The sequence below is a fragment of the Psammomys obesus genome, unplaced genomic scaffold (assembly GCF_907164565.1).
Source record: "Psammomys obesus unplaced genomic scaffold, mPsaObe1.curated_primary_1811, whole genome shotgun sequence".
NCBI classification, from domain to species: Eukaryota; Metazoa; Chordata; class Mammalia; order Rodentia; family Muridae; genus Psammomys; species Psammomys obesus.
In genome coordinates, this window is record NW_026592666.1 from 8,189,963 (window position 1) to 8,215,000 (window position 25,038).

A 25,038-nucleotide genomic window follows, 5' to 3' on the forward strand; every position below is an offset into this window, starting at 1 on the left:
CGCTCCACGGAAGACTAAATGCTCCGCTTTGGAGAAGGAGCAGCCTATTTGTCAGGAAGGGCACAGAGGGCGGCCCCCCCCCCCCCCCCCCCCGTCACAGAAGCACCTAAATAGGCCCTTCTGCCACAGTTCCCCTCTCTGCTGCTTATGGATTCTGTGCCCTTCCTGAGCTGTTATCTGCTTTTTCTCCAAAGCGGAGCATTTAGTCTTCCGTGGAGCGGAAAGGAGGCCAGGAGGATTTATGGAGGCCTTGCAGGAACACAAATTCCGCTTTATTCAGACTGACACCATAATTGCACATGGATAAATCAGAGCAGAGGCGGGCGAAAGGCCTTCTTTTCCCTTTCTGAAGAACGCAGCACAGGGCTTGGCAGGTGATTTAGATGGGACTTAGGCAGTGGGATGGGCAGGAAGCCCCCTGCTGTGAGTTGTTGACTTGCTGTGTGGACTTCATCCTTCCTTTCCTGTAGCCCTCATGTCCGTCCCTCAGGAGACAATGGGTGGTGATCGCCATGTACCCAGCACAGCAGTTATACCTTGACTGCCTTTGTTATTCCCGCATCACCGGAGGGGAAGAGCCTTGGCTAGGGTTTCTCAGTTCTGGGACACTGACCCGAGATCTGAGTGCCAAGTATTTTTAGGGCCCGTTGATTGCATATGAGAAGCTTCTTCATCCCCTCATGCCTTGGCCTGACTTTCTGGCTGAGTTCTGGGTCTTAGGCAGGCAGTGTGCTGAGACCTGGGCTTAGGGAACAATTGGTTTATACAAACCCATTAGAACCTCCTTACCCCTGTAGTTTCCTCTAACCACAGATGGCATGTGCCTGGGTATAAAATGTGCTGTTGAAGTATATAGCACATGTCAGAGTTCCAAGGCCTTGTATGACAAAGAACTTGTAAGATAGCCCATTAAGAATTTTGAATACAAGTGGGGGTGGGAGGCATGGCTTTATCCTAGCAGAGGCAGAGGCAGGAGGATCTGTCTGTCTACAGAGTGAGCTCAGAACAGCCAGGGCTGTCATACAGTAAAACCAAACCAAACCAAACCAAACCAAACCAAACCAATTCTGAATACAGGGGCTGGGGAAAAAAATGGTTCAGCAGTTAAGAGCACCTTTGTTCTTGCAGAGAATCCAGGTTTGGTTCCTAGCACCTACATGGTGGCTCATAACTATCTGTAACTCACAATTCTAAGCGACCCCACACTCTCTTCTGACCGCCTCAGGCACCATCCATGCATGTGGTACATGTATATATATAGATACACACACACAGGCAAACTCTGTACACATACACACACAGTTATATAAAATAGAGAATAAACAAAATAGTTGATGTTTCACAATGACAACTATGCAAAAGCATTTAAAGAATGATAACTTTATTTGAACAAAAACAGTGGAAGCAAACAAAAACTGATAGAATGTAAGTAGTTGAAATAAAATTTGTTCCAAGAAAAATAAAATGAAAGGGGCGGGGATCAGGGCTGATACCATATCATGAAAAATTTCACTTTTCTTACTGAGGAAACTTGTTTAAAGATTTCCTGTCACCAGCAGTTAAGAACAACTCTTCAACCTCAGTGTGTGATGGATAGGAACGTGGAGAGGGCTGAGAGCAAGTGCCGGGCATGCAGCCTTGCAGGAGACTAGCCCAGATGGAATGTTCTGGAAGAAGATAGTTGGCTGTTGAGGAAGAGAAAGGAGGGAGGGGAGTCACTGAAGCAGTAGATGAGGAAAACATAGTCTCATAGAACCCAGGGGACTTTTCTCTGGGAGGGTCAGTCATGGTCACCGTCTTCGGGATGGTGTATAGGGAATGTGGGGTCAGGATGCTCACCTTGAGGTAGCCTCGAGCAGTGGGGTTGCCGCTAATCTCTATGAGTTAGTTAGTTCAGTGGCCTGGGAACTGTTGCTCTGTCAACCCACCCCAATACCTTTTCCATTTCTTGGATCTTTGCTTTCAGTTGTACAATCAAGACTTCCCTTCTGTTGCCATTTGTTTAGTCTCTGGATAATATAAGGCTGAGACAGGAAAAAAAAAAAAGGAGCAGAAATGGCTGATGGTGAACTGATGGGGACTTGAGACAACCAGAATGCAGTATTTAGCTACAGTATTTATGAACTGGCTTTAGGGTAGGACGTACGCAGAAAGACCATGTGGCCTCTACAGACCTGTATCATGAAAGAGAAATGACACTTGCATCCTTATCTCATTAGCACCCCATCTCCCCATAAGATGCTCCGGTTTCCTGAGACCTACTGTGTGCATGCTCAGGTTGACTTGGCGTTGGTTCTTTTATCATTGCTTTCCAGGCACTGCAGGGCACCTATGTCTGCAGTCCAGCCTTTGCCGTGCTATCTCTGGTTTGCTTTTTTTCTTTTCTCCAGTCCAGCAGGTTCTAGTTTCTTGTTTCCCACCAGTGGGGTGTGTTTCCAAGGTGATTTGCCCAATAATTTAGAGCTGGAGTGGAGTGTGCACAGAGTAACCCCAGGAAAGTAGCTTCCGAATGCCACGGTGTGGGCGTGGGAGGGCTTGCCAGCCTTGCAGTGGCTGATTATGTTTTTTCCCTTCAAATAGAGTCGAGGCTTTTGCTTTTGCCCGGTGCTGGGTATGTCAGTTGTCGGGTGATCTGTTGTAATGAGCTCTGCGGTTTCATCTGGGGAAGGAAATCTCTCCCCCACTCTGGGGGAGAAGACACTTACTCCCCTCACTTACAAAGGGGTAAATTTCAGCTAGCAGCCACAGGGGGTAGGGTGGGGGTGCAGCAGGGATCCAGGGGGTCAGGGGCAGCCGCATTCAGCTACATAAACAACAGCAATTAGTGGGTCTCTGTAAAAGACAGTCGTGTTTGTTTGCTGTCTGGCATCTCTTTCTCTGGGAATCTGAGCAACACTGAAATTAATTATGAAGGCAACAGAGGATATTTTCTGCTTCCTGTTAAATAAGTCTCATCCACACAGGAGCACGTTCCAGTCGGATGCGCATACACACAGTTTCTGGGGAAGAAGGCATGAAGCCAATTGATTTTCAGAACTCCCCACTGGGTCATGCTAACCATGCCAGTGTTCAGCCTTTTACACTGAATTCTGGCTGGGGCTGGAGAGGCAGAATGGTGAGCTCCTTGTCACTGGGGAGCTTCTCTTTTTGCTGATTTCTTGCTGCATGGCCACCCAGATTTCACTGTACCAAAGGAGGTTTACGAGGGTGGTGTTAGCAACCTGTTAGCTTGCTCAGGGTTCATAAGCATCCTAGGATAGGTCGGGAAAACAGTCCTGGCCTTTGCTTTCTCACGGTCCAGCCATTGCTTTAAGTTCAGGAGCAAGAGGTTTGGTTTCTCCTGAGGCCTCTCTTCATCCTGCAGATGGCTGTGTCCTCACATGGCCTTCTGTTAACTGTCCTGACAGGGATAAAGGTACTGTAAAAAAGAGTCCTTTCTTTTGGTGATCAGAATATTGATACAATGGTTTCCCTCAAACTGGAATTTCCCCAGGAGTCTCAAGCTAAGAAAAGGAAAAACCTGCAGTCATGCGCCAGTTGTGGGGTGGGGGGAGGCTTTTCACCAGAGAGAGACTTCTTCACCCAGTTCTGACTACTCGTCAGAGCCCTGCAGGAGAGACCCTGAACTGAGTGATGACAGCCAGTGATGGGTGGGACACACATTGACCAGGACAGCTTTGTTACACATGGCTCTTGACTTGTATTTAAACCCAGCCCTTGTGTCAGGACCCCTGGAATGGGCTTGGAGGTCACTGGACCTCTTTATTTCTTCCTCCTTCTAATGTGGTCTAATTGAGTAGATCTCTTTTCTGTGTTCTTCATTGTTCGAATGGCCTATTGATGGTGCTGGTCTAAGCATGTTAGGGCCACCAGGGCCCAGACTCTGACCCTAACTCTAACATTACCTGTGCACATGACCAGTGTCCCCTCTTATGAACTCATCAGTCTTGGTGGATTGAGGACCCCCCTCTTAGAACCTCATTTAACCTTGATTTCCCATTGAAACTTTCTCCAAATATAAAGTCACACTGGAGACCCAGCCTATACATTTGTCAAGGGATAGATTCAACCTAAAGAAGTTCTAGGTTCCAGAACCTTCCTCCTTTAACCAAGTTTGCTTGGATTTCTTCCTTCCTTCCCTCCTTCCCTCAGGCTTTTGCAGAAACACTGACTTGAGTGCCTGCTCTGTGCAGGATGCTGAGAACATGCCAGTAAAGGAACAGTGGCCATCTTTCCTAAGCTTGTGGCACAGCCTGTCTTCTGTGCGTGCCAATGGATTGCAGAGGTGATAAGTGCCTGGAGGGTGGGAGGATAGGACAGAGGTTAGGGGATTCGAGTCCACAGGTGGTCTCTATAAGAGAAAACATTTGTTCAAAGTCTCCCAAGCTGTGGGAGTGGGCATGTGGTCAAGGCCTCTGGAGCAGTCTTCCTGTGTGGCCTGAGAAACAGCTGAGGGCCCAGTCAGCATGGCAGCTGGGGGAGGCAAGGACAGATAGGGGTGGCTGAGATGGGGCTGTGCAGGCATCATTGGGACACTGGCTCTTCTTCTTGGAAAAATGGGGGGTCTGGGTGTGCTCACATGGACTTGGCTTTTTAGTAGCTTTCCTGTATCCTTAAATGAGCTGCTTTTGAGGAGACTAAGGTAGTCTGGGATGTAGAAAGGCATCTGGCTGAGATACAATCCAGAGGTAACTATTGTGGGGGAGGGGCTTTGGAGGGCACAAGGGGGCAGGATGGGAACAATGAGATTCCCTCCGGGCTCAGGGTGGGATTCCTGGAGCTCCTGATTTTATGCTGGTGATTTGAGTTTTCAGTCCTCTTCTCTCATGACTCAGCCTCAACTCTTAGCTACACTTTCAGGAGCGAGACTACCCAGCTGCAGGAAGGCTGGCTGGCTCTGCTCTTGAACTTGGCAGTGGTCCTACGTCTCTTTGCTAACACTCATCCAGAGCTGATCTGTTTCTGTGTACCCACTTCCTAGAATTAACATTTAGCCTAGGCAAATTCTGCTGTCCTGTTGGAAGTAGAGCCATGGAGCACATATTTGACTGTGGAAGGGCTGTGGTGGGGTCATCTGTCTGTCCATCCTTCCTCATTTTCCTCCTTCCTTCAAATCTGTAGTTGAGAGCATGCTTACTGAGCCCCTGATACAGCTGGGCACTGGGCACATGGGGAGTGGTGCTAGGTCTGGGTTCTAGGAAGAGTGCGGGCTCTGAAGGATGAGAACACTCAAGCAGGACTGACCCCAGAGCCTGGGAGGGAGTGGGGTGAGAGAATTGTGTGCCTTTAAGAAAGCACTTTTATTGAAGTCCTGGGACTTACGGGGAAAAGTAGGCCTGATTACGTGGGTTGTGGGTGCTTTGGTAGTGTAGTAGTTAGGATGCAGGAGACTCTCTCAGAATGGGATGTTCATTAGAGGGGGTTCTGTGACATCTTCATCATAGTCATCCACTAGCGGAGTCCACGTCCACAGGTGCTATTCACTATTCCATTTTCCATGGATGCAGCAAAGGTGTTGTTCTGCTCTGTTACAGTTTAGGAAGTTGGGGCCTCGAATGCTTAGCTTTCTCCAGGCAGTCATAGATGTCACCAAGAACATACTAGCTCTCTGTGGAGTATTGGTGGATTTTTACATCCTTCCTTCTACCCATCCACTATCCATCCATCCACCCACCCACCCACCTGGCCACCCATCCTCCCCCCCCCCACATTCCTCCATCTGTCCGTCTGTCCATCCGTCCATCCTTCTTTCTATGTATCCAGCACATCTATTGACTCACACCCGCCTTCTACCCTTCCCTTCTTCTTATTTCGTGTTGACCCTAAGTACTTCACTAAGTGCTGGAAGGCCAAACCCAATTTCTGTGGGAAGTGGCCAGTCCCCTTTCCCTCTCCCACTTTCTCTGCCCACCTCTCTCTGTGTGTGGTGTGACAGAGAGGGAGGGGGAGCAGGGTGATGGAGCTGAGATGGAAAGTGTAACCTGATTCTGAGAGGGGAGTGGGAGTTGGGAGCACCGTGTGTGGGGGAGGAATTTCCAGGCCAGGGTGAGTGGGGAGCAGAGTGGGAGAGATGAAGATATTATCAGGGCAGTATGACCCAGGTCAGTGTAGTGGAGAGGTGGAGGAAGGGATAAGGGAGACTTAAGGGGTGGAGCTGGCAGGCCTTGATGATTGATTAGGGATGGAGTTAGGGATGGGAGGGAGATGGGTGAGGCTGCCAGCTGGAACAGCCTGTGGATATGTGGAAGGTGCAGGCAGAGGTGACAGGGTTGAAGGGCCTTTGGAAGATCCACACGCAGATGGCGGTAGGTGCATTACAACTCATGGGAAGCAGAACGGTGCTGTCAATCATCTCCTGTGGCCATCATCAGATGCAGGGCAGTAGAGGAGGGGGCAGGTACCTCCCTTAGGTGAGAAAAGTCGCCAGGTCTAAAGACCAGAGGCTCTGGTAGCAGGAGAAGCAGGAGGCGCTAGGCCTGGGAGGAAGATAATACGGGGCCAGAGGGAATTGGGATGCCGGATTCCGTCTCTCATGGCACAGGGAACTGGGGGGCTGTTACACAGGGTGGGGAAGTTGGATTGCTCCCTGCCTTATGTTTTCACCTTCTCCTCTTGTGCAAAACACAAAAGCCCTGACAGGAATCTGGCAATTGTCCCGTCAAGCGTTCATTTATCTCTCTAGCATCCTGGAAGGCAGGCATTATAATCCATTCTCCACTGTTTAAACCAGTGAGGGTGGCTTGAGAGGTCCAAGCCATGGAGCGGTACACGGTGAGACGTCTTCTGGCCAGCTTGGATCCTGAGTGTTGCCAGTGCTGAACCTTGGTGCTAGGCGTCCTGGGTTGCCTGTGTCAAGCACGCTGAGGGCAGGAGAGGAGCTCTGATAACTGCCCCTTGGTGACTGAGCAGGTTCCTGTGTGGAACCCTGTAAAACTTTAAGATGTCTGTGGCCCATTTGCCTGCGTAGGCTCCGTAATGGTAACCCATAGACCATGTGGCTTAAATAAAATAGTTATTTTCTTGTGGCTTGAGAAGCTTGAGAGTGGCAGAGTGCTGGCAGGCTCCACCTTCAGGCCTGTCTCCCTCTTTGCAGTGTCCTCCCATGGCCTTTTCTGCGTAGAGCAAAGAGTGACAAACTAGGGCTCTGTGTTCTGGCTTCATATGGACCCAACAGCACTTTACTTTTAACCTCCTCTTTCAAAGTCCCGCCTCCAAGTATAGTCATGCTGGACCTCAACTTATGCATTCAAGGAAGGGCAATTTATTTTATAAGTGTTAGTAACTTCAAGCCACCGCGAATAGTCTAGGCTGCCCCTGCAAGCAAGCTTGCGAACTCGTGAGTCAGTTAGGGATCATAGTTGTTACCTGCCAGTGTGCAGTGTGCTTTAATGTTGAATGCCTGTTCATTAAGGTACGAAAGATTAATTTCAGTTTAGCAGATAATATCCATTAAGAAACCAAAGTGCTCTGAACCAAAAGCTTTTTGGGGCTCATTTCCCCGTAAAAGGAAATTGAGTTGTGAGGCCTCTGTTCCCTGAGCGGTTAGATCTTTAAAACGTTACAATACAAAAGCGTTTTGATGAAGGCACGAACTCCCTGAAACCCAGCATTCACGGTGAAATGTGTAAAATGTGTGTATGCCTCTGTGATGTTAAAAAGAGTCTATTTTCCTTTCAGCCACGCGGAAGACTCATTTTATACCCAAGTTTCCTCATTAGGGAGTTGGTACATCATTCTGGACCTGGCTTGAGAATGAGAGTTTTAAAGACTGGAGAATCCAGGAGAAGGATGGATTGGAGACGCTGTTAGCTCTGTTAGCACTCTGTTGAGAGTGCCGACGCTCTCAGCCAAGTCAGTCTTTATAGACGGGAGAGACTGGGCTGATAGAGCACTGCCTCGGGCCCGAGAAGAAGACCAAGACCGTTTCGGAGATTTCAAATCACTGAAAGGCGGGTCGGGCTTCTTGTTTATAGGCCACGCCTGTGGGGTTTCTTGAGCTCTGCAGGCTGATTCATTGACAGGAAAGTGGTGATTATAACGGCATGAGTTTAAGGAGTGCTTACGAGGTGCAGGAGACCGTACGAAGCGCTCTGTGTACTTAGAGACCTAGCCTGTGGAACTGTGGACCATTACTGTGTTCACCTGTGATGTCAGCCCCATCTGATGACCTTTACATTATCGCCCCTAAAATATAGGACAAAAGAGAACAACAGGACCAAAAAACCTTGGCCCAGGGGTCTTTTCTGAGACTGATACTCGAACCAAGGACCATGCATGGAGATAATCTGGAACCCCTGCACAGGTGTAGTCCATGGCAGCTCAGTGCTCAAGTGGGTTCCCTAGGAGGGGGAACAGGGGCTGTCTCCAACATGAACTCAGTGGCTGGCTCTTTGATCACTCCCCCTGAGTGGGGAGCAGCCTTACCAGGCCACAGAGGAAGACAATGCAACCAGTCTAGACTTGGTAGGCTAGGGTCAGAGAGAAGGAGAGGAGGACCTCCCCTATCAGTGGACCAGGGGAGGGGCATATAAGGAGAAGAGGGAGGGAATGTGGAATTGGGAGGGGATGAGGGAGGGGGCTACAGCTGGGATACAAAGTGAATAACTGTAATAAATAAAAAAAATAATTAAAAAATAGGACAAAGGCAGTGGACTTCCTTTCTGTGACAGGTCTTTTTCCTTCTGGATTCCATGCAGGGCCAAGCCTTCTCCTATTCTCCTTTAGCTCTGCCTGTTTTAATTTTTACTAATCTTAAGGGGGTTTCTATTCTTTCTAGTGAGCTTATCTCATTACTTGAATGTTGATTTGATGATTTCAGCCATCTTGGGTGGGCTCTGGGTTTGTTTGGACAGGGAAAGAGGAAGGGAGGTGGGAGGTTACAGTCCTGTGAAGCAAGCTGTTTCTTATGAGTAATCCTCTTTCCGCTGCTGTGCATTATACCTGTGCACAGCTCTGCCGCTTAGCATGCTGGGAATATAGGGCCATCTTTGAATATAGATTCCTCTTTTGTCGTTTAACATTTTTTATTTTATGTGTATGGGTGTTTCGCCTGCGTGGATACCTGTGCACCACGTGTGTGTACCTGGTGCCTGCAGGAGCCAGAAGGTGTTGTAGCCCCATAAGGGTTGTGAGCCACGGTGTGGGTGCTGGGAATCGAACCTGGGTCCTCTGCAAGAGCATCCAGTGCTTTTAGTCACAGAGACACCTCTAGACTTAAAGTAGACACCGCGGTAAAATTCTCAGAGCCTTTGCCACTCGGATCCTTGGGTTCACTGACCTCAGAGAACTGGTTTTCTTGTGATTCTCAGGGAGACAGGAGCTTAGGTTGTCCCTTGACCTTCTTCATACACACACCAATTTCCTACACAGCATTGCCAGGCCCCTGACCCTCATTGGCTTTGTAGTGGTCTCAGCCACTGTTGTACTTTCTCCCAGCGTCTAGAACATGGTAGACTTGCTTATTTTATAGTTATTTGGTAACACATTTTTCCTCTAAAACTCTCCTACCTAACACGGTTTTCTTTTTCAGGCAGAGACCCATGTCTACATTGGCTTTTATCTGGATGGAATGGGTGTTAGACTTTTTCCTACAGATCTCTGATTACCATCATATCAAACCCCAGACCTCCCTGTATCGGCCATTGATTGCCTTTCCCTTAATTCCCATTCAGTTTGTTTCCCACTTCAGTTGTTGTACATGCAGTTGATTAAATGGTTCTGTGTAATCAGAATCACGTTCCACATTTAAGCATTCATTATCAGTTTGGAGTCTGTCAGTGTTGAGTGAAATGTTAGCAAGATTGGTTGTTTCCAGTGTTTTTTTGTTTGTTTTGTTTTTTTTTTTTTTAAGGATGGAGAGGTTGCAAAATTGGCAGCCTTCTCTCCCTGAGGTGGCTTTAGCCCTTCAGGGTGTTCTCTTAGGGCTGCTCAGCTAGTAGAACTGGGAAATAAGATGTCATGTGGTGGTGACATATGATGCTAGTTTCTTGGGCTGCTGTGACAAATTACCACCGACGTGGTGGCTGGGAACAACAGGAAATTATTCTCCAGTATCTGAGATCCAAACTCCAAAATCAACTCCATTGGTTCCAAATCAAGATGACAACAGGGCCATCTCCTCGCCAGCAAAACCCTTGAGAAGGGTTTGCTTTGCTTCGCTCCCTGGTGGCTGTATTAGTCGTTGTATCCCTCTCCCCAGCATAACCTTCTTCCTCATGTGCCTGTCTGATCTTTTTCATCCTTTCCACTGATGCAGGGCAACCTTCCCATCTCAAGTGCCATCATGTTGACCAAGACCCCTGTCTTAAACAACATCTGCAGGTCCAGGGCTTGGGATATGAACCTGTTTCCATGCTATTATTACCATGGACCTCTGTGAGACAGCTCAAAGGAAGGCCTGAGGTGATGGCTGGAGGGGAAGGCCTGTGGTATTCCCTGGCATGAGTCATCTGAGGTGCTCCCTGCCTTGAGTCATCTGGGGTACTCCCTGCTGTGAGTCATGCCATTGCCTTTTATTCCCTTCCAAGTTGTTGAGAGAGCTGGAGATGGTTAGAAAATGTAGACATTCTTTGGCATACAATGGTTCAATTTACGGTTATTTGACAAAGGTGATCCCCAGTCAATAAAAAAGTATACATCACCATTTTACATTTGGGTCATTTCCTGGGCTGGCAGTGTATGGTGCGATACCCCTTCCCAGTAGCCAGTGATGGTGAGTGTCACAGTCTGTTCCCAACATCATGCTGCATTACTGAGCCAGGAGGGATGGTATGGTAAGGGTGTGATGTGTACTTTCTGCATAGAGTCTTTGGGCCACCTTGAGGTTTATTAGGACATAGATCATGATACAAAGAGGAACCTTCGATGGCTAGTGTTAGCTCTTAACGCAGAATCCAGAATTCCCTGGGAGACTGGTCTCTGGCCTGTGGGGGCTCATATGAACTGTCAGGAGAGGCTAGGAGCCGAGAGGAGCGAGGTGGGTGCAGGTAGAAGGTGGCCTTGTCTGTGGCTGCAAGGAGTGTGGGCATGGAGCCTGGCCATGTACTCTTAAAAGCTTGTCTCAGAAGATGTTCCCTCCCCATCTCCTGGGGAATTATTCGGGCCTTGTTGCTGCTGTAACAAATTTCCACAAACTTGACTGCTTAAAATTGTGAGAGATTAACTATGTCACAGTTCTGGGTACGAGAGGTCTGGAATCAGAGCACCAGCAAAGCTTTCTGTTGATGCTGAGGCTTTTCTTTTCTTTCTGTTGGTTGCTAGTGTTCTTTGGCTGTGGCCCCACCCCTTCTCCATCTCCTTCACACCTTCTCTGCTGTGCCCCGCCTGAATTTCCCTCTGCCTGCATTCCAAAAGAACACTGGGGGGGTGTATTGGCCCACTCTGGTAACCCTGGTTAACCTCAGTATATCCCTTATCCATATCTACAGAGCCAAAGGAAAGGCATGTCCATACAATCCACGGGTCAGCACTGAATATCTTTGTTATTCAGCCCAGGACAAGCAATTAATAAGCTAAATAAATTATCCCAACAGTAACTGTGTGCTCTATTAAAAAAAAAAAAAAGAGATCATATTTTTGCTAGCTTTTAGATTATTGTTTGGTTTTGGTCCTTTTAAGACTTCATTGTTAAAACATTATTACACACTCATTCAGAGTCACGCAGAAGCAGAACTCAGTTGTGGCTTTTCAGCATCCTCCCATCCCCCCAAAGATATATCTGCTGCTTGCTTGTCTGTCTGTCTGTCTATGCAATAAATACACATCTATGTGCATGCATATATGTGTGTGCAGAAGGGTGCACATGTCCATATGGGTGCCCGTGTGTGTGTGCACGTCTTCATGGAGACCACCCACCAGTCAGCCGCCGCTGTGGTGCTTTAGATGCTCTCCCCTTTGTGTTTTGAGACAAGGTTCCTTAGTTGCCTGGAACTTGCCCAGTAGGCAAGCCTGACTGGCCAGCAAGCCCTAGGGAAATACCTGTCTCTCCGCTTCACAATTGATGGGATTGCAAACATGCACCACTATGCCAGGCTTCCCCCCCCCAGTGGGTTCTGGAGATTGAACTCAGGCCCTCAATTTACAAGGTAAACACTTTGAGCCCTCTCTCCAGTCCCAGAATAATACATATGCATACATACACACATGTATGTATGAATGCACACACACAGAGGAGCCAGGAAGAAGTGCACTTGATCCAGCTGTGAGGTTAGCATCTGGAATGAGTTTCAGACAAACCCAGCCAGGGTGTAACTTTAGCGCCAGTGGACTGTAAGCCCTGGCTTGGGATATAAGGGTGGGGCAGGAAGGTGACCTGCTGTGAGACAGGAGCAGAGTAAGCCTCCTCCAGCCAGTGTTCTTCTTGCTGATTACACATTGCCCTTGGTTTGTTCTTCATATCTCTCAATAAAGGGTTTGCAGTTTCCTATTAGGAGGAAGCTGCTTCTTAGGAAGCCATAATAGACTTGGGGGTTCAGAGCTACTCTCTCTTCATTCATCCCATTGGCTAGTAGCCTCTTGGCCACTATTGTTTGTAATGTTCTGTGAGGTGCAGAGGAACAGGCTGTAAAATGAATTATTCTGGATATACTAATTAAATGCAGGACATTATTACAGCAGCAGTTATTCCTAAACCAGCTATTTTTCCAAATAAAAGACACAGAAACTTGTTAGATTTACAATAAACCTTAAAGCATTAGAGCTGGACAGGTACCAACCCTCTGAGCTATCTTGTCTTCTTCCCATACAAAATCCCAAATACTTGCACATGTTTCATTTGGATGCTTCTGCTCCATCAGGCCAGTCCTCAGAGCAAGCTGCCCTTGGCCATTATGTTTCTGGTGTATGTCACTCCATGTAACCTTCTGTTCTCTCCATCTCTGTCCTCTTTCCTGTTACATCTTCTGCTCTCCTCCTCCCTCATGGCCTCTGGACCCCATCCATATCCCTTGGGAACCTCAACTCTGCCTACCTCTCTTCTGCCCAGCCCAGGCGGTTAGCAACTTTATTAACCAATCAGGGATAATTGGGTAGCATTCCTATATCACTTGGATACAGGAGATAGTTGACATTAGGAACAATGCCCATGTCAGGGCAGTAACCAGATCTCAGGGCACTGAAATCAGCATCTGAAGACGCAGTGCACAAGACCCTCCTTCAACAACAGGCCCTGCTTTAGCCGTGAGCATCTGAACACCTGACAGAGGCTTGGTGTGCAGGGATGTGAGGAAGGTTTGGGTGGCTTTTTTTAGCCATCTCCAGAGTTGGTCTGGCAGGGTGCCAGGAAGGTGGCAGAAGTACTTAGGATGTCTGGCCACACACTGGAGAGAGGCTGGACCCCGGATAGCCCATGGTGGGGATGATGAGGAAATGTTCAGATGCTTCTGCATACAACAGTGAGTGAACCCAAAAACACTTCAACCGGAAACCAGGGCTACAGCCCCCTCTATTCAGTTTCTAGAGTGTAGACTGAACTCAGGCGAGGCCTGGGCAAAGGTCATGCAATTGTGAGGACATGGATGCCCTAGTCCAGGCTGTCTTTGAATGGCCAGAGGCTTGCTAATTTAAATTTGCTTATGGCTCGTGCTTTTTCTTATTTTCTTTTTATTAATAGTATCTTTGCAGCTCAACTGAGGTCTAATTGACAGCTACAACGTGCCTATGTTTATTGCGTGAGGTGTGATGTTTTGATATGTGTGGATATTGTGAAATTATTTCTACCCTCAGGCTCTTTAACATCCCCATCACCCACTGAGCATTACCTGCGTGTGTGGTGAGTGTGTTGAAGTCCATAGTGCAGCATCAATAGCCACAGCCAGCTCAATGTTAATGAGCTCTCAAGTTCTAATTATCATGAACTATGTCCGGAAAATTACTATGTGAGCTGCTCACTGCAAGCGTATCTATCCACCTTGCATCTATGTGCAGAGTTTCGCCAAGGTGTAGCTGCCCTCAGTGCACTGTGCCACAGACACAGATCTAGCCATTCAGAAAGAAAACACAGAGGATGCTGGCCGTGCTTCTGCCGCACCCAGGGGCTCTGAGCTTTGTTCCAGAGCGTCCTTCGGAGGTCGAAGTTCTGGGCACAAGGGAGTGTCTCAGTGAGCCAAGAGAAGGACAGATGGGGAGATGGGCCTCTGGCAGGATGAACTGGCATGCTGCTCACAGCTGGCCACACTGGGAGGGGACCAAGGGGGAGGTGTGCCTTAGGACCTGAAGGGTGAAGAGGTGACCCCCTAAAGGAAAAGAGGTGAGGGTAGTACAGATTTGTATGGGTGATAGAATCTTCCCTTCTATCCTTCTTCTGCCCCGTGTTTAAGACAAGGTCATCTTGTGGTCAGTCTGTGGGTGATGGACATGTGAGGCTGACTCTCAACAGTAGGCTGAGAGGTCACCTGAAAGGTGATTTGCCAGAGACCGTCTGACGTAGACTGTGCAGGTTGCAGAGCCGGCAGAGCTGAGGTTGAGTTAGCTGCATCTGAGGGCAGCCCCGTCCCGGCCCTCTAACTGTGCCTGGGGCTGAAGACGAGGGTACAGGTGTAGCTGCTTCTGAAGTGCGGCCTTGGGGTCACCTGAAGGGAGGCAGCGAGCCCTATGAGCAAGCGGCAGAGTCCTTAGTTCCAGAAGAAATTAGTGTCTCATCCCTGTACCCATCCTGTGGAGAGCCAAGTTTGACGTGGACTCTTTGCTGAGTTGCCCAGATTCAGGTTGGCTTAAGTTAATCCTATTTTTTCTTCTTTAATAAAGAACTTTTTTCCTGATGTTTTAGTTAGTTTTTTCTTTTTTCCATGATGTTAACTGTTTAATTCATGGTACCTTGCACATTCTAGGCAGCCAAGTAATTCTAGCCCCCAATCTAGGTTTCCCCTGCTGCAGAGAACGTGCTCTGGTCTGTGTTCCCCACAAGGATGGCCTTTGCCTACCGTGTCTGACAACAGCTCTGCTTTCTGCTTCACCTTAGGTAGCCATCAAGGTCATCGATAAGAAAAGGGCCAAAAAGGACACCTACGTCACCAAGAACCTGCGCCGAGAGGGGCAGATCCAGCAGATGATCCGGCACCCCAACATCACACAGCTCCTGGACATCTTAGAGACAGAGAACAGCTACTACCTGGTCATGGAGCTGTGCCCCGGTGGCAACCTGATGCACAAGATCTACGAGAAGAAGCGGCTGGACGAAGCCGAGGCCCGCAGATACATCCGGCAGCTTATCTCCGCCGTGGAGCACCTGCACCGGGCTGGGGTGGTCCACAGGTGAGCGCCAGGCGCATCCAGCTCTGGGCCCGAACTCGGTGCACCCTGCTAGTGAGGGCTAGCACGTGTGGCCTCTCTTACTATTATTTTGTGGCCTTGTCCTGTGAGCTGTTTTTGTGAGTTGGGTAGGGGTTCAAATCGTTGAATCTAAAGCCACAGCCCCGAGGCTTGGGTCTGGGCTCTGTAAGGGTTGTTTGTTTCTGGGTACATCGCGTCACCTCTCTGAGCTCAGTCTCTTCACCTGTGACATGGGAGTGAGGACACACGTCTCTCTGGGGGGCTGGTGTTAGGCAAGGGCCCTAAAGGTGCTTGGGACATAGTGAGGGCCAGGCAAGGGTTACCACCCTTCTTATCATTTCCAAAGTCAGTCATCTTAGCGTCACTTCCTGTTGCCATGATGAAACACCCTGGCAAAGGCAACTTAAGGGGAAAAGGTTCAAAATTTTATGTCTGTCACTGTGGGGCTGTCAAAGGCAGCAGGAGCTGGAAGCAGCTAATATTACAGTTTACAGTGGAGAGTGGAGAGCAGTGTTTGCTGAGTGGTGATTTGTTCACCTTCCTCACACTTACACGGCCCAGGGAATGGTAATGCCCACGGTGGGCAGGCTCTCCCCACTAGCCAAGACAACCCCCGACAGGCATGCCCACAGCCAACCTGTTCTAGATCCCTCATTGAGATTGTGTCAAGGTGCCAATTAAAGCCAAAGCACATTGTATGATGTATGAACATTTCAAAGAACAAACAAAAGTATTGTTAGAAAAATAAATAGAACATGCACAGAACAGAACAAAACAAAAACCATGAAACTCAAGCACCACCACAAGGGACCAGTCGGCCAGGTGCCCCAAGAACAGTGGTGCGGAGATGGTGTGGACAGCTTTCAGCTCACTGGTATCGTCATGTTCTCTGTCTGAGGGTGGCGGCTCTGGAATTCCTTTATTCTGTTGACTGGAATTACCACTCAGACTGTGAACTTGCCCTTAAAATGAGGGGTAGTCTCTGGAAGCCTAATGAACCTTGTGGATAACTATGAAACCCAAGCTTGCTTTTACCAGCTCGTTCTTTGGGGGGGGGGGAGATGTAGAAGGAAAGTGAATGGAGATTGTATTCATAGTGGTGTTATTGTTGCTGACAGTGCAAGTCTTTGTGTAAAAATAGGCTTAAAATAGATTTCCATGTCCCATTTCCCTTCAAGAAATATTGAGTGCTTGGTGCTCTTGCAGAGTACCCAAGTTTGGTTCGCAGCACCCGTGTTGGGTGGCTCCCATTGCCGGCATCCTCAGCTCTGGGGGATCTGGTGGCCTCTGTGGATACGGAACTCGTATCTCCCCTCCCCATGCACATCACCCCCCCCCCACATAATCAAAAATAAAAATGAAATCTTAACAAAAAGTGCTGGGTGTAATGACACATGGAAGACAGAGGCAGGTGGATCTCTGTGAATTCGAGGCCAGCCGTATTTCCATATGAGTTCCAGCCTAGCCAGGGCTACAAAGTGAGTCCTTGTCTCAAAAGAAGTGAAAACAAACAAAAGAACAAAGAACCCAAACCAGACCAAAGACAAAGAAAAAGAGGGAGCGGGGGGGGGGGGGGGAGGGAGAGAGAGAGAGAGAGAGAGAGACTCTAATAAATGTCTGGGTGGTTTTTTTGTTTGTTTGGGTTGGTTTTGGTTTTGGTTTTTCAAGACAGGGTTTCTCTGTGTAGCCTTGGCTATCCTGGAACTCACTCTGTAGATCAGGCTGGCCACAACTCACAGAGACCTGCCTGCCTCTGCCTCCCAAGTGCTAGGATTAAAGGTATGTGCCACCATACCTGGCTTTTTAAAGATTTTAAGTAATTACTATGTTGCTGAGAAAAATTGAAAGTCATTTAACTCTCATTTTAAAAAGCAAAGTCAAGGCATAAAATGTGCATGTATATATTTATAAATGCCTACAGAGGCATTTAAATGCATGTTTAAATATTGTTAAATTGAGATATACTTGTAAAATTCACACTATAAAACACACAGTTTAATTGTTTTAAGTGTACTTGGAGCTGGGCAACCATCAATACATCCAATTTTAAAATAGTTCTTATCCCCCAGCAAGAAGCCTTGTTCCTATTGACCTTCATTCACCATTCTTCCCTCCTGTCACCTCTTGCTAACTCTTTATCTACTGCTTGTCTCTGATTTACCTGTTCTAGATAGCTCACATAAACGGAACCATAAAATACATGGTCTTTTGTTGCTGGTGTCTTAGTCAGCATAATGCTTTTCAGGTTCCTCCATGGTATTAGTTCTTTCTTCCTTTTCAAGGGTGAGTAATATTTCAGTGGCTACACCATGGTCTACTGTTCTCTCCGCCTGCTAATGGACGTTTAGGTTGCTTTCCTGTTGGGGCCATTGTGATAATGCTTTGACAAGTGTTCGTAGTGGAGTTTTCAGGTGGCCAAGTGTCTGCCGCTCTGGAGAGCCCTTCTTCATGGGGAGTTCCTGGGTCATGTGACAGCTCTTTGCAGAGACATGTCTTTTCTTAGCATTCATCTTGGAATGCCGCTTCTTATCTTTCTGAAAGTCGTTCCTTTCTGACCAGTGAAGGACTTTCCTCGTAAACCCTGGCACTTCCTGTCGACAGGGCTGTGTACCCCGAAGTAAGACTGGGGCACCATGGGATGCTCTGCCCTGCTGTGTCTGAACCCAGGGGTAGCTGCGAGGATGTCCTGTTGCTTAGGGCTTTGCTGGGCTGGTTTTGCCTTGCTGCCAAGCACTCCTGTCGATTATTCCCTGCTGAGGTGAGGACCTGCTCCATGCCTGCAGCCTTAGTCACGCACTTCAGGCAGTCATGCTTTGCTAGAACTCTTGACTGTAGGTCAGCAAGGGAGGGAATGTCCATGAATGTGCATTGTGTGACAGTGGTTTTGGCCGTGTGCCCAGTCATCCCCTAGCTGTGTAAGGAGATGATGAATGGATGCCTGGCTCTGTCTTTGTTTGACAGAGGCAGAAACATCACGACTGAATTGGCTTGGATTACAGACTCCGTAGGTCATATTTGAAAATAGAACCAGGGAACTGCAAGCAGCGGAGTGTTCCATGGCACTCACCCCCACCCCCCAGGGTTCCATGCTACCAAAAATCAGACAAGTGCCAGGCTTCTCAGGACGGGGGACAACAAAGGGAGCTCAAGCGGATCCTGTGAGGTGCACGGGGTCTCCCCCGCAGGAAATTCTCAACAGCCCCTTAAAGTAATTTTAACAAAATCCAATCCCTCACTGCAATTACTGTCAGAATGTCAAAGGAAGGAATTTAATAATGTTTTGATAGCAGAGACGGGGCGCTTTTAAAAACTCTCCTTGCCATCTCTCTTCCTCTTCCTCTCTCTCCTTGGAAATAGCTTTATAATCCAATACTGGCTCAGGCTTAAGCCTTTTAGAGTTAGAAGAGAGAAAGCAGAAAGACTGACAAGTATAGCTGCTTTTTCTCTCTGGAAGTCACGGTGAGTGTGTGTGTGTGTGTGTGTGTGTGTGTGTGTGTGTGTGTGTAAGTACACATACATATGCAGGCCAGAGGTTGACATTGGATTTTTTTTCAGTTGCTTTTCCACCTTTTTTTTTTTTAAACAGTCTCTCACGCAGCCTTGACTTTCTTGGTTACATTAGGCTGGCCGGCCTTCTGTTTCTTCCTCCTCAGTGCTGTGATTGCAGGCATGCACCTCCGAGCCTGGCTTTCCTGTGGGTATCAGGAACCTGCACTCAGGTTCGAAAGCATGTACAGCAAGCATGGCAGTGACTAAGCTATTTCCCCAGCCCTCTGGAAATCGTGTTAGCATGTGTCGCCCTGCATGGGCATGGGAGACGGGTTGCTAAGACAACCACTAAAATATTTCTTATCATATAGTCACAGGTGTCTTTTATCCAAATGTCTCTACTTTCAAACATTTCATATGACTTTTAATGTTATTTTGATTTAGGGGCCATCACCATATTTTGACTGTCATTCCTTTGGTCCCCCCCGCCACTTACCCCAGTGTTGGAGAATTTTCTTTTTCATGTGGTAGTGGAGGAGAAACATTCATAAATTATTTTGAGGTTAGGCTTTTTTTTTTTTTTTTTGAAACAAATAAGAGAAGTTAGCATCTCAGAGAAGCCATAGAGTCTTGGGTGGAAAGATTTGTGAGTGAACAGATTGAACCACGGGAAACGGTCGGAAGGGATGCCACTGGCTGTGCAGGTCTTGTGTTGGAGGATGCTATAAGCTCCTGGACTTCTGTGGATTCAAGCTTGGTTCTCAGATTTGGGCTTCATCCGCTGAGCCATTGCCCAGCAACTCAGTTTGTTTTATGACAGCCCTCCAAAATACTCTCCCAGCAGGAAATCACCATCCAACAATTGCGTGTTGTATACAGAGCTTGACTCCTAACCTGAACCCACAAGAACACTGCAATGAGAAACTAATTTGAGACTCCTCTGGTCATTCACAGTAAGAGATTCCAATCAAAGTCTACAGGCACAGCATTCCAGAGTAATCTAAAACCGGCTGTCCCTAAGCAGGAAGAGACAAGCCGCAGACCTGCTGGACCAGAAGAAAGGGCTCCAAGATCAAAGGCGAACGGCAGCCTGTGCTTAGACAAGTGTTAGCACCTCCCTGCCCAGGGCCTTGACCCTCCTCATTCATCAGCATTGGAAAGACGTCCTCCTTCCTGAGGGGACAGCAGTGGGGAAGAGAGGCCCTTTGTTCCCCGGAGGCTGACAAGAAGCAGGCGCCACCTGGGCAGGTTGCATAAATCTTAACCAGCAGAGGGAAAGGGAGAGGGAGGCAGGTGAGAGGGGATCGCTGTCTGCTCACATCCCGGAACTGCTGGGGCCTTCAGATGGAAGCAAACATCTGTCTGCAGGCACTGGCTAGAGCAAAGACTGTGTGTGTAGGTGGGTTTGAAAAACAGGGTCACAAATGGTAGATTTTGCCACGCTGTGGTTCTAGCCCTTTTGTGGACTGACACGTATTGTCAGAAGCTTGGGCTTAGAGTTTCCAGACTGCCCCTCTCTATCCAATCTCCACTGCTTATAGCCTACAGTGGGTGGATGGCTCGGACGTCCTGAGTCTCTGCCAGTCTGTTCTGTAAAGATATCGGATCATCCAGTGTGTGGGGAGTGTGCAGCTTCTGTAGGTCTTATCAAGTGTTCTGAGTGCTTCAGAGGGCTGTGTATGCCCGGAGTGTGGGGCGTGATTCCCAGGCCTTGTGGCTTAGGCCTGAGCTCAGCCCCAGGGGTCTGGGAAGGAAAATGGAATGAATTCAACTGGTATCAGCCTTGTGCATACAGTGGGATGGCATTTTCCTGGGGGCAGGCCCAGGTTCTTTCTGGAATATTCGATAGTGTCCCCAGGGTTTCAGAGGCGTACTTGGTTCACTTTGTGTGAACTTGCTTTATTTATCATAATAATTATTATTTTTTAGCTGATTAGCAACTTGGTTGTGGAGCATTACAGGAAATAAAATTTTCATTTAAAATAAGGACATCAGGCTTAATAGACTCTACATATATTTTACCACCATGCCATCTTGTAAATAATCAGGGTTACAGGTCACCTGGTCTCAGTCTCACACTGCCGAAGGTAAGACCTAACCAGAGAGACTCCAGCTCACCACAAAGTGCCTGTAGCCTTGCGGAGTTGGAAGCTTTCCCCCACTTGTATTCTCGGCTTATTACTAAAATCCATCTGTGGCTGTCTGCATGGGAAAACCTTCTTCCCCGAACTTTATCTTGTCTGAGTTTGGTCTAACCCTCCTGGCTTCCATCCCTCTGCCTTTCCTTGGGAGGATCATGCCTTAACACTAATTGCTCACCGCCAAACTGCTTATCCTCTGTAAGTCTTTTCCGGAGCTGCTCCTCTTTCTCATATCAATTTTACATTACCTTGTGTGTATGTGTGTGCATGTGTGTGTGCGAGTACGTATGTATGTGTGTATGTGCTGGGCATGGAACCCAGCTCATTGTCCCCAAATCTTCAAGATAACTCATGTAATACTAATCTTCAGTGGAATTAATTTTTTCCAGCATCCACCTTTACAACTGCTGCCACTAGTGTCCTCTGAGAGTGCTCTCTCAGGATTGCCATATTTCCAACTCAGCTAACGGCCTTGACCAAGAGACCCTCCTTAGGATGCTATTTTGTCTTCTTTCAGATTTAATTTTTGTAAACTCTGTGTGTGTATGCGTGAGAGAAAGAGAGAAGCAGAGAGAAAGACACACACACAGTGAAAGAGAGGGAGAGAGAGAGAGATAGGGAGGGTGGGAGGGAAGGAAGGAGCAAGCGCAGGTGCCCATCTGAAGCTGGACTTACAGGTGGTTGTAAGCCTCCTCAGTGGGTGTAAGCCACCCTCCCAGTGGGTGCTGGGAACTAATCTAGGATCCTCTGCGAGAGTAGCTTGTGTTCTTAACCTCTGAGCCATTTCTGCAGCCCTGACGGATGCTGTTTGTTTTTGTTCATGCGGACATGTACATTTTGTGTACATGTATGCATGTAATGCATTCACACTTTTGTGTACTAGGACACACGTGTACGAATGTACCCCATGTATGCTTGTTTCCTTTCACATGCATGCACACACATACATGTAATGCTTCACATGAGTGTACGCTTTTAGTGTGCACTCACTCACGCACACAAGCACACAGTGGTCACACACGTGCTCGCATCTACACCCCTCCCCTCCCCTGTACTGCCCCCATGTGCCCCAGGATCTGTATAATTGTCCCCACCCAATCAGCACCCAAATGTATATGACAACAAAATTCTCCTTGGCTCTCTCCTCTGTCTGGGAATGCAATGGCTGAAGTCCTTCTGGCCAGTCCCCCAAAGTTCAAAAGCCGCAAGGAAAGCTTGGGGGGATGGAAAAGAAAGGAGACACACACGAGGCCCTTGCCTCGGAATGGCTTATTTTTTGGAAAGGACCTAGAACAAAGGGCCTGTTGGCAGATTAGGCTTCCTGTAGGTCTACTGTGCATCTCTGTGGCCCACCAAGCACACCTGCTTCAGCATCAGGTGGCTTTCTCCCTGGAGCTGACCTGTTGGCAGAGGGTACATCATCTCCCGTGTCTGTCTGACCCCTTCCTCGCTGGACTCTCTTCCAGTGGCATCTTTTCATTGCTCTGAAGATGCCCTCCCCTCCAGCACTGACTCAGAAACCCATCCCCGGCTCCACCTGGCACTACAGCCTGCTCCATCCTCATTCTTGCTTTTCCTAAGCACCCCGCCCTCCCGTTGCACTTTAGTACACAAAGTTTCACTTTTCTTTCCCTGTAAACATTTTCAACTGGCACATACTTTCCCACGTTTCTTGGGTGCAGTGTGATGTTTTAGCAGGTGTGCACAGTGTGTGAGGGTCGAATCAGGGTAATTAGCAACCGTCGTTTCAAACATCTTTTCCTTGTGCTGAGAAGATTCAAAAGCTGTTTTTCAGTCCACACTAGATTATTGTCAGCTGTGGTCACCCTGCCATGCCGAACACCAGATCTGGTTTCTGTGTTTTTGTACCTGTGCTGCTAACCTCTCTCTGCCCTCCCTCCCTCAGTCCTTCCCAGATTCTGGAAATCAGTGTTCTGCCTCCTCTTTAGAGGAAGTCACTTCTTTCGCATCCACAAATGGCTGGGAACGTGCAGTATTTATCTTCTTGTGTTTGGCTTTAGTTCTCTTAACATACTACCCTCTAGGTTACATATCTAAAGGAAAAGTAATGAGCCATCAGTGGCCTGCACTGCCAACGTGTCCATCAAAGGTGATGGACAAAATAATGTGGCACATATACCCAACAGCATGCTCTTCCGCAGACTGTCATTTGTGGCAACATGGACAAGCCTAGAGGATACAATATAAGTGAAGTAAGCCTTACTCCCCTTTGAAGCCCTGCAGGCCAGAAAAAGTGACTTCCATGAACTAACCCTGAGCTTCAGGTTCACCTGCCATGAGCAGTTAAAATTATGTACATCTCATTAATATTGTAGATGGAAGGAAGATCCCCTCACTTCCACTCCCACTCAGAAAGTGATGGAATCCAGTCAAGGAGCCCTAAGTGGGATCGAGCCTTCCTTCTTCACCTGTCTGCTCCTGGAGCCTCTTGTGCCATGGGCTAACTCTGGCATCTAATGTGGCCAAGCATTCAGACATTGTGGTGACGGCAGACTAGGTCCCACACTTGCGCTTGGGCCACAGGAGTGTGACGGAGCTGGTTTTCTGGGCAAAGGCAGTAATTTTTTAAAGGTATATCATAATCCAAATGCAAAAATGTTATGAGTTAATTTATCCTCCTTTTCTGCCCAAGAAGTTGCCTTAATTTTGTGGTTTCTCGGGCTCATTTGTGGCCTCTTTGGTTATAAATGAGTACCTGGGTAGTTTTTGAGAGGCCCATTGTGCACAATGGACTTGGATAATAACTTGAGGTAATGAAAGGTGCGCCTCAGTGAACACCCTGAGGGAAGACGAGTGTGTTCTTAACACAAAAGCAGAAAGGCTACTTTGAAAAGATGATAGACTTAGTTTGTAGAAAAATTGCACAGAAACTCCAGGGTCCCCAGTCACCTTCTCTTCCCCTACAAATTTTGTCTACTTACATACCTTGGGTAGCCACGGCACCCTTGATTTAGTTGGTGAAGTGGTATGCAGACACTGGTGTTGACTGAGGACTGTAGCTGACCTTCACCGCAGTGTACATTCCTGTGGGCCTTGGCAGATCTATGATGGCCACCCTCCACTCCTGTGAGCTGACTCTAGGGCTCTCTACTCCAGCTGAGAGCATTGAAGTGAGCTGAGCTTGGGCTCCATCGCCTGCAAATATTGGGCACCGCTATGGTGCCAACGCCCTTTCTTTCAGGAGCAGTTGGACTTCTCAAGTTTGAACTGGCCTAAGTGAGCACTGCCAAAGGCAAGGGCTGCAGACAACAGACAAAGCCAGCTGGCATTGGACAGCCAGTTGGCTCTGCCGGTCTTCTTGTGGAGTTCCTATCCTCTCCAGGTTCTTCTATCCTTCACCTCACTTTTCTATAAGATTCACTAAGCTTCACCCAATGTTTGGCTGTGACTCTAATATAATTTGATGTGCTGGGGTGGGCTGCTAGGGGGATGACTCTTCTTTTCTGAGGAGTAGGGGAGGGGGATAGGAAGAAGAGGGAGGGAGGGTGAGACCAGGAGAAGAGGAGGGAGGGGGGTTACAATCAGGATGTAAAGTGAATTAATTAATTAATTAATTAATTAAAAAACAAAACATCTACTCATCCAGTTGGTAAACTCTGTGTGAGAAAATTTCAAAAAGAACCTCAAAAGCTCTCGGATTACTGCCATTTCAAAAAATAAAATAAAAATGGAAAATCCCAAGATTAAAAAAAAAAATCTTTCTTCCCCCCATATATTTTTGATCTAAGCCTGGAGAGCTCATGAATCCAGAGGAATTGCTGCAGTCAGGTAAAAATAGCACTTGAATGCTGGACGTTAAGTCAGGGGTGGTGGTTCATACTTACAATCCCACCCTTGGGTAGCTGAGGCAGGGACATTGCCACAAGTTCAAGGTCAGACTGAACTACATAGCAAGACACCTTCCCACCCCTCAACCCCACCCCACCTCAAAACAAAAGAATAAAAGCCTTCCCCCAGACTGGGTAGACCCTTGTCTCAAGGGTCATCAGGGAAAGCAGGAGGGGAGAAGAATGTCCTGAGAGGGTTAATGCTTTTGTCACCTTGTCAGTCACGATCACTTAGCACAGAGGGGCTTCATCCCCCATTGCTAGCCCTGGGTTGTCCCAGCAGTGAAACTGTT

At 47.9% G+C, this 25,038-nt stretch overlaps 1 protein-coding gene across 1 annotated transcript in view; it reads left to right on the forward strand.

Annotated features, from left to right (window-relative positions):
* Positions 1 to 25,038, forward strand: part of Hunk (hormonally up-regulated Neu-associated kinase) — a 105,550-nt gene that overhangs the window by 30,151 nt on the left and 50,361 nt on the right. Inside the window, exon 2 of the mRNA XM_055614872.1 lies at positions 14,957 to 15,249. Coding sequence (XP_055470847.1) covers positions 14,957 to 15,249 — 293 coding nt within the window. The remainder of the gene's footprint in view (positions 1 to 14,956; positions 15,250 to 25,038) is intronic.